The sequence below is a fragment of the Oculina patagonica genome, chromosome 6, assembly GCF_052425735.1.
Source record: "Oculina patagonica isolate OP01 chromosome 6, crgOcupat, whole genome shotgun sequence".
Lineage (NCBI taxonomy): Eukaryota > Metazoa > Cnidaria > Anthozoa > Scleractinia > Oculinidae > Oculina > Oculina patagonica.
This window is the reverse complement of record NC_135763.1, coordinates 2421203-2430977: the sequence shown is the minus strand read 5'-3', so window position 1 is coordinate 2430977 and position 9775 is coordinate 2421203. Positions and strand designations below refer to the sequence as shown.

The window sequence follows — 9775 nt, the reverse complement described above, 5'->3', positions numbered from 1 at the left end:
TGTGTGTTTTTGTCTTGTGGCTGAAGTAAACCTTCAGAAATACTTTGCGCGGAAAGCACTGGCTTGATAGAGGACTTAGCCAACGAACACAGCCTCCTGTCGTTACTCCGTCTGCTTTGGTTTTCGCCACAGAAAGATCTCTCTCGAAACGGCCAAAGCTGCTGGTTGCGATGAGAGGAGGCTGTGTTTGCTGGCTTCAAATGCTTGCGTTATCGTGTTTTTTTGTTGTTGTTGTCGTTGTTTGTATGTTTTTACGGGAGACGCAATGACGTTAGCATTAGCGCAAGCACAAGAAAGGAAACATTTGACGTTTATGCTTACGTTTGTGCTGGCGTCGCCCCGGTCCCATTCACTTATTTATCGTACGGGTAAAATTTCTTCTATATAAAAGTGAGCGAAAACTCGGGCTCGTAGTCTAATTGTTAATTATTTCCAGCCTCCATTCTCCGTGAAGCTTAAAACAATTCTTTAAAGTTTATTTCAATTTAACTACACAACTATGACATTATTTTTAAATTCCATACACGCACATAGTGCGTAAATGAATGGAAAAATACAGATGATTAACTGCAATCTTCCGTCACAGTCAAATGGTTTGGTATGTCAATTTTGACGTTGCTTTGCACCTGACAAAATTTACCCACCCCAGCCTTGGAACGAGAAGCGTAACTCGTGCCAGGGCATCGCCTGATAAAAGACTCGAAAGAGTGAGGAGAGGGAATGAATCTTGTTTTGAGCAACCGGGGCCTGAACAGCTGGTACGTCCCAGACAGCTGAATACAGGCTATCGTCTGTTTCTATTCAGTTGAGGGCAAATGACTTGTTTATGCTTGACAGTTTTAGTTCACTTGATCCGTGGCACGCGTAACGGTAAACGTTCGAAGAAGCGCTTACTGCTTACTCCGATTTAGGGAGTTCACGCAACCACAACAGCGACGCCGAGGAAAACGTCAGTTAAAAAGTGGATTTATATTTTTCTTAAGAATCTCGCCATTATCTAGATCAATTTAGTCTTCCATTCGGCGTCAGAACTATCCTCAGTTGCATATGTCCCCATTTCCCAGCCCTTACGAAACACGAAAGAGGCCTCTGCAGAGGAGAGAGTGCATATGTTAAGACAAATTTCGAGTCCAAAATGAAACTTGAAAAATTCGCCGCTGTTCTTCTCGTTCTCATCATAACGTAGAGTTGTTTGCAATAGACAGCAAAAGAAAAATGTACAAAATTTAAAACGCACGTGCAGAGCTATTGTACTGCTCATTAAATGTTTGTTTTTTTCGCGACGTTCCTGTGGCCATTGTTGTTGTGGTTTGCTTAAACTCGCTGTTAACGGAAGAGCAGCTACGGCTGTAGCTTCTCGTAGTACTCGACAGCTTTGCTGGGTACCAGTTTTTCAGCGTTGTTTGCCCTCGTTTCGTTATTCAGCTCACAGATGCCTCTCTCTTTGAAGTAGTTGTATGATTGACAGGTGTTGTCACGTGCACAGTACAACGAACATTCCATGTTGCTGATAGTGCGAGAAGACATCACGTGACCAACTAAAGCAGTCTCTTTTTGGACGAGAAGAAAGGAAGCGCTTCTTTTCTCTGAATAAAACGTATTGAATAAACAAATTAATCATCTGTATAGATTACGGGTACATTCTCTCTTATCTAAATTCTTAACAAAAGAATCCAGCTCGGATATTTAACAATTATTCCACGAGCGTGCGTTGGATATGAGATGGCAGATAGCCAACTCGACGCTACGCGCCTCATTGGCTATAACGATCTCGTATCCAACAAGCGCGAGTGGAATAATTTTTTTTATTAAAAACGCTCAAAGAACTGCAATATTTCAGCTCCCCGGCAGTTCTCGTTAACGCGTATCGGCTACCATATTTGTGGTCAATGGTATATGAGCTCATATACCATTGCCTGTTAACCAATCAAAACTCAGGAATTGCAATATACCATTGCTAGTTTTTAATAATCGTGGATAACCCATTGAGACTGTAAGGAGAATGGGGAGGGCGAAGAGGTCTTAAATATGTCCTTTCACTCGTCTCCATTCTCCTCGCGGCCCAGGTCATGACTGGCGCGAAATCAAGCAAAAGCCTGGCCAAGCAGACTATTAATTATCCAGTCTTAAATGACAATTCTGACCTATCGGAATGATTAACTTCTCTTGTTTTCGTCGCCAATTTTTCTTCTCTTCTTAGTTTTCTTCTATTTATTCGCGTTTGTTCTAAATAACTATTTACTTGTACATGAAAAGAAGGAAAACAGAAATGCTACAGGAGCGATTTAATTTTCAGCCGGACAGATGTCTTTTCGTACGTTTTGTGTACGCTACCGTGTAGTTACTAACCTAGAACCGGGAAGCTTGTTAACGAAACGTTAATTCTTAAGGATCTTTTTTCTTACTGTAGCAGAGCTGTCTGCTCTTACCTGGTATTTCATAGAATAAGTCTTTATTCAGGATTGGCTGGTATTTGTCACCACTCGGTTGGAGCACGCCAGCACTAACATGATCATAGGAGCTTGAGCCAGCTTTCATGACAGCTTGCATGAAGTAGAACTCGCCACTGCAAAGGTTTATCGGTGATGATATTTGAGTGGCACTTCTAAAAGGAAAGAAATGAAATGTATATTTAAGCAATTAAGGGACTAAAATACCAAGAGAGAAGATGGGGAAAGACTAAATACGCATCCATTTTCTCAGTGGTATTTGTGTTTAGTTTACTGCAAATTAGTGAGAGGCGCAGGGGCCTCGAGCGGACCGGGTTCGAGCCCTGGCCAGGATTACTGCCGTTGTTGTGTTCTTGGGCAAGACACTTTCTCATTGTGCCTCTCTCCACCCAGGTGTATAAATGGATACCGGCGACATAATTCTGGGGGGTACCCTGCGATGGACTAGCATCCCATTCAGGGGGGGGGGGGGTAGTAGAAATATTGTTAGCCGCTTAATGCTACGGAAACCGGGATAAGCTCCGGCAGTATGGGCCGCATGGCTCGAGGCTTCCCTTACTGCAGATTGAGAGAAACACTGTTCTGCGTCGTTAAAACTGGACTCTTGATCATTTATGAAAATATTATCTACTATTTCGACACAACAATAACTAGTCTGGCCAGCATACTGTGAGTATCTAGAAATATCTTGGGTCGGGGATCGCGGATATTGCAGGTAAATTGAGAAATTTACTCGCATGAGTACTTTTTTCTAACAATAAGCATTTATTTTATTTATTTAGACATGTCTGCCTCCAGTTGGAGCTTCCGTGATATACCCATCTTATTAAATTGATTTAAGCTAAAAGCGTTAGAATAGGGACTTGGTTAGTTCCAGACTCCCAAGGGTTTACACGTCGCCATCTTCGACTCTCTGGAATAACTAACCAAGTTTCTCTACTGGGCTTTCGTTCGTTACGTGTTTATGAAGGTAAGTGAATGCTTTAGCCTTTATACATACACTACAAATGACTGGGATGCGAAACGAGTTAATAAAAAGTCTTCCAAAACGCAACTCTGATTGCAACTTTCCCAAAATAGTTCTAACGCCATATATGACATATATTTATCAGTTACAAGCTGACAGCTCCACTGAATCAAACTGCACTGTGATTTTAGCATTATTTTAGGTGCAGCTTCTACATTGTGGCAGTAATTCTTAGTCATTCTTACATTATCGTACTTGCTTTATCTGTTTTCATTCATTCATTAATTCCTAACCCAGTAAATCGTTTCACCAAGCACGGCTGAATAGAGTGGGCGCAGACAGAGAAAACCTTATAATGCACTTATGATCGCTTGTTTTTAGAAGAAAGTTACTTGATTTTTCTTGTAGACCCTGTTAAGTCTAAGATAAAATAACCATTTCTATTATGAACACGATCGCTGACTAATGTGCATTTGACGTGTTTGACAATTCTTTCTAATGAAGCGCGCAATGAACCTCGTGGTTCAGAGCAACATGCAGTTGAATGGCTTTGTATATCGTACAGCGTCATGCAAAATGCCAATAATATTCCAAATTCTTGGGATATACACCGCCGTGAAGTTCAAAACTCCAAATGCATGTTACGATCTTTATTTGAATGTAAAACGAGGGAAGTTTTTGAAAGCATTTCTCCTTAAGAGTTCGTTGTTGTCAGGTAAACATGCACCATCACTAGTGACAACCGGCGCCATTCTTGACTCGAGTCCTTCATATGGTTTTATACTTTTCCTGTTTTGCCAATTGCATAGTTCGTGATGTTGGTTTAAAAGAAACTATAAATAAATGTGGAACAGCATAATGACTTAGATGACTACTTTCGTATTTCACACTTTTCACTGTTACCATTAATATAAATTCAATTAATTTGCAAAACCACTGTATTTGCCAGTGACAGAAGATCCATCAACAAATTAAATGTCTCGAATGCCGTTTTTATTTTTTAAAATTTATGTGTATCTGCTGTTATCCTGCCTTATGGTCTTAATTTGAAACCTGTGCAGTGCCCAAAACCCAACCAAAATGAAGATCATAAGAAGTTATTTTCATTCTCATCACTATAATCTCAGGCAGTCTTTTTTACGCGCCTGTTTCTGGTACATGCTTCCCGTGATTAATTTCTAGTTACATGGTTTGTGAAAAAATTTCGGTTTGGAATTTCCTGGCGTTCGTGAAGAATGTGTTCCGTTTGAAGTTTCCCCGAAGAAACCGGCATTTTGAATGAGCCGTAATTGCCATAAAAACGGAAAGGCCTAGAACGGTAAATGGACATTCACGGCATCGAAACACCCCAACCCGGAAAACGGGACTACCTATTCAAAAGTTTCATTCTTCATTTTCCATTGGGATAAACGAAAAGGTCGTGGTCCATTTACGACCCAACCGTAATTTCTTGAGATTGTCTGTAAACAGTATTGAACCGCATTTTCACGTGCTTACCGCAAGTTTATTTGGCAACCTGAAGATTCGGCTCAATGTATGAACTCTTGTTTCTGGTTGGACTGAGATACATTCTCGTACCCAGAGCCGCTTGTCTCTCTTTATTAGGGCCTGTTTACATGATTCCGGAATGACTTTCATTCCAGAACGAAACTCGTTCCGGAATGAAGTTCGTTCTGCATTTACATGACAGAGTCGACCGGATCAACCAAAGGCATTTTCACGTGCGCGGTTTTCGCGCGAGATCAAAACAAGGTGGCGCATGTTTCGCGCGAGATCAAAACAAGATGGCGCAAGTTTCGCGCAAACATGTTTTTGTGCCCATTATTTGCCGTATCTGCAATTTTAACGAGTAATTAGAGTTGCTTCTTTGGGCTAAACAGTAAATGCTATTACGTTTTTTCGCTCTGAATTCAAGCTGTGGAGTCCGTATGCGGTTTAATGAGTTGCGATTTCATCTCGGAACGAAATTCGTTCTGTGTTTACATGATACCAGAATGAAATGTCATTCCAGAACGAAACTTTCATTCCGGAATGAAAACCGGAATGAACTCATTCCGGAATGACTTGACTTTCGTCTCGGTATCATGTAAACAGATACAGGGAAATGTATGGGGATGGAATGAACTCGTTCCGGAATGAAAGTCATTCCGGAATCATGTAAACAGGCCCTTACTTTGCTGAGCGTGGAGCACGAGAAACAAGTGGCTCTGGGTACACATGATTTGATTGGCTAGATTTTTTGCCAAAGGAAATTTAAAGTTAGCAAATCAAATCAACCGTAGTAAAATCCATACAACAAAGGGATTTTTTTAAAAAAAGTTGATTTGATTTTTAAATTTACTTTGCTAAAAATCTAGTTAATCAAATCATGTGTCCCCAGAGCCACTTGTTCCTTATGCCCCTGGCATGGTTCAGCAGGCTTTAAGACACAAGCGGCCCTGGGGACGAGAATGGTTTAATAAAGATAGGGAAGCCTCGGCGAGCAGGCTCGAGATTGGGTTCACCGCGGTCAAACGTCTCAGGCAGGTTTTCTTTCCATTTCACCATTTTTTGTTCAAATTGAAGTGTTATTACGAGCAAGGATAGATAAAAATAATTGCTGAGTGAAAGCATAATCCCATTCCCTCAGGTAAACCAGTGTTTTTACTTTTTAAATGTTTCGCATCCGAACCAAAGGTGCTTTGACAAATGGCGCCGACAAGTCCGCATATCGCTATTTCAAACACGTAGAACTTTTTTAGTAAAGCTCCAAAAAACTTAGTAAACCCTTAGGATACGGTTATGTATCGAACTTTGAACTGTGAAAATTAAAACCTTATCTTTGCAGTACTTTTCTTATTTTTTGCATATTTCTGTCGTTTAACCGCGGAGGAGAGATTGGGTTGCCGTAGCCTGTTCCAGGCGTTCGGTTAGTTGGGAAGCGGCGCGAGGAACGGCGAGCGAAAAAATGGGGAGGGGACCTCCCCGCGCCCCCTCCCCTCATTTTTTTTCGCTCGCCGTTTTTCGCGCTCCCCAACTAACCGAACGCCTGGAACAGGCTAGGGTTGCCGTAGCTTTCGGTCCAGTCCTTATCAGGCGACCGCGATTGTATTTTTTTGCTTTACCGACCATTTTCTGACACTATAATAACTTTGTAACCTGCTTACCTCTCCCAGTCATTCGCGTTAAGGTTCAGTCCGAAAGGAACGAAAATAATTCTTTTCTTGTTGTCAGGTGTGTCGCTTGGACTCCACCACAGTGCACACTCGTCTTGACATGTCATGTAGAACACATATGGACCTGTCTCTGGGGCCTCGGAGATAAAAAAAAAAAACACATAAAAAAATCATGTTGTCACGTTCTGTCAGTTTTTGCCAGTCAGGTTAAATTTTTGACACGAGCAGGTTTTTTTGTTTTCATTTCACGTTTTCTTTAAAAAATTGCTATTGAACAAAACAGATCGGAAAAAGCAACAATAATAATCTTTGCTATTCACTACAATCTTGCTACAATCTTCGCTTTTCATCAGTTTAAAGAAACTTGAAATCTATTTAGGCTTCAACTGAGCATTCGAACCCATTACTCGTGCGCTTCCAGTCCTGTTTACATTAAGGTGAATATCAATCTTAACAAGAATTAAAATCAAGTGTTCCTTAAAATGTTCCAGCTAGTGTAGTGTGAAAATAAAAGGGAGCGTCGCGTATTACACGCAGGGGCGAATCTAGGAGGCGGGAACCCGGGAATGCGGTCCGCTCACCCTGTAGAAAGTGGTCAGTCGTTGCCCATAGTTGTCTCCTATGTCCCGATGTGCGTTGAAATGCTTTACAATATCCTTGATGTTCGGATTTTCCTGATATCTAGTGGAGGACGTGAGATTGAACACATATTGTCCAGGAACAGACTGCCATATCTCCCTTATAACACCGCGACGAAATCCTGATAATAAACGATTAAGAAAAGTCAGTCTCATTGGCCGTTTTCACACTAGAAGACGGACAAATCGTCTGACGATTTGTTCGTCTAGTGTGAATTTAAGACGGCCGAATCGACGGGCAAATTCAGACGACTTGTACGTCCAAAAACCTTGTCCGTCCCGTTTTCACACTAAGACGACTTGTCCGTCTCAGACGATTTGTCCGTCTCTAGTGTGAAAACGGCCATTCAGTCGAAATGACAAATTAAAAACGAAAAATCGACAAAAAGAACGACAGTGCATGAAAACTACGATGGCAAGCTAACTAGAATAACTGCTTGAATTTAAAAACAGTCAATATTTTTGACATCAATATATGGTGGCTGTGTTTATATTGGCAATTTAAAGGGCTCAGTTATGCGGTAAAATAATACAAGTCCACACAAATATGAGAAAAATAGCTCTGTTGGATTTAAATGTCGCGTAGATCAAAATTTAAGGGGGCGCTTTCAAATGCTGTAGATATTCTCGAATTAAAATTTACTTTTCTTTTTAGATTGTCAAAAAGACTTATGTATTACGACCCTGCTGAGTAGCTATCTGATTTGTGCATTCCTCACGCCAAAATCCTCACAAAGTAAACTTTGCAATAAAAGGGATTCTTCTATGGCACCTATGTCAGCATTTTAAATCCCTCTTCTTCAACTCAGGCAGCTAAAAGAGCATAACGGTTCTTATAGCTTCAGCTAGTTGGGCTAAACTAATTCTCTTATAACTGAAGCATTCATGTACTTTAAGTTTTTTTATTCTTACCTTGAGCAAGGCTTCTGTCTGAGAACTGTTCCGGCGTTCATCAACCATTGACGGTTTTTTAAAAAAGAGAAAAGGTGTCAGGAATATTGTGATATAATCAATGAAAAGATGCATGCACGTTACATAAACGAGAAATGTCATTTTGAAATTCAGTTTATTATCTGAGGCAGTTGTTCCATACTTGATCATACCTGGACGAGAATAGAGGCGAGAATCCATAGCATAGTGATTTGGAAGACTGTGATTTCCATCACGGCGGCTTAGCTACCAACAGTCTACAAATTATCGTAAAAGGAAAACGCTCTTTCACTCAGAGTCAAGCTTTCTTATTTAGCTGTATAGAGTTTTTTCGAATAATCTCATTACCGGAATCTGAAAGCTTTCGCTATCAATTTTTCCAGCGGGCTAATTGCTATCAGTTTACATGTAAATAGCTATTTCAAAAGGAATATTTCGGCAACTGAAAGAAATGTAAATCCCGCCAATTGCAACTTCTTTGGTTATTAATCCATCTTTCGTTCGATATCAAAATATCGCGAAAAAAGCCAGTGATATTACAGTTTTAAGCCCAGTTATGAATGAAGTTCTAATTCATTTAGCCCTGTGAGACCTTCGTGGAAAACAGAACAATGATATCCATATGTTACAAGATGATGGCGAGCTGGCTTTCATTGTGTTTACATGACTAATGGTTTTTTGGCACTATTGTGTTTGTAAAATGGACTGACTAGTATCATTACGAAGGATGCCTTTCACCGATACATCTTTAGTGTGCTTTTAATCGTTGCCCAACTAATGCTTTCATGTCAGCACGAAATCCTTTAAAAGGTTCTGCGAATGTTAGAAAACGCGCCAATTTTTTAAGTCAGCCGCGACCTAAAATACATCTTGCAGAATCCGTTACAATATAACGAACTGAATTTCAATCACAGACACGGTATTGAGTTATATATACTAGATATATTTTTAATGGCTACTTTTGACTCAGTTGTTATCTCATTTTTAAAATCACAATTGTTTTGGGCGCAGTATAAAGCAAGAGATGCTCGAAGCCAATTTAAAGCGCGCTCTCAGGGCTTCCTTACGAACAATTAAGCTAATGGCACAATTTTAGTGAAGCCGAATTTCAAACTGATTCAATTTTAATTGTGTGCATAATCTATCATTTTCAACAGACTTCCGGACTTCGTCAAACAAAGCATTTTACATGGTATACTGGAAAAGATTAGCTTAAATAATTCTGATTCACAATTCGGGAATTCGAGGATGTAATCGTGGTAGCCAAATAAGCGATGTCTGTTGTGTTAGAGGGAAAATTGAATTGTTTCAATTGTCTACAACGAAAACCGCAATTCCTTTGAAAACCGTGCTTAAGAAAACACAAGAAAATTTTGCGGTGCACTAATTACAATATCGGAATAAAAAATAAAGCTTTTTGCATGGGAGTAATTTCAAGTAAGGAGTAATTGCGTTGTTGTAAAAATTGATCGTCCGCTGTTTTTTAGCTTGTGTTGTATCTTCAGAAAAAAATAACTTACAGGGGTAACGTTGGATACGACGAAATCTTTCATAACAAAAAGAATCGTTATTTAACATTTATACAATGATATTAAAATATTTAACTTTCAAATCGCTGGGGAAGTTTTCCTGTTT

The 9775-nt window shown here is 40.0% G+C and overlaps 1 protein-coding gene across 2 annotated transcripts; it reads right to left on the bottom strand.

Moving 5' to 3' along the window:
• Positions 1-21: 21 nt before the first annotated feature.
• On the bottom strand, positions 22-8706 carry LOC144656497 (fibrocystin-L-like). 2 transcript variants are annotated; one of them, XM_078516721.1, is made up of 7 exons: positions 8489-8706; positions 8314-8397; positions 8123-8147; positions 7154-7332; positions 6564-6709; positions 2430-2605; positions 22-1586 (listed from the first exon to the last, which is right to left on the bottom strand). In XM_078516721.1, the coding sequence occupies exons 2-7, from the start codon at positions 8371-8373 to the stop codon at positions 1342-1344; spliced, it is 831 nt and encodes a 276-aa protein (XP_078372847.1). In that variant the 5' UTR covers positions 8374-8397; positions 8489-8706; the 3' UTR covers positions 22-1341. The 2 variants fall into 2 exon arrangements, with proteins under 2 accessions (XP_078372847.1, XP_078372846.1); XM_078516720.1 differs by having other exon boundaries at positions 8314-8706.
• Positions 8707-9775: the final 1069 nt, after the last annotated feature.

What these genes read in the sequence shown, in the direction of transcription:
- LOC144656497 (XM_078516720.1), bottom strand. Translation starts at nt 8,373, where the DNA reads ATGGAAATCACAGTCTTCCAAATCACTATGCTATGGATTCTCGCCTCT. An exon ending in AGACAGAAGCCTTGCTCAAG is followed by an intron (nt 7,333 to 8,122) that starts GTAAGAATAAAA and finishes GTTTATTATCAG; the next exon opens with GATTTCGTCGCGGTGTTATA. An exon ending in AACGCGAATGACTGGGAGAG is followed by an intron (nt 2,606 to 6,563) that starts GTAAGCAGGTTA and finishes CTTTCCTTTTAG; the next exon opens with AAGTGCCACTCAAATATCAT.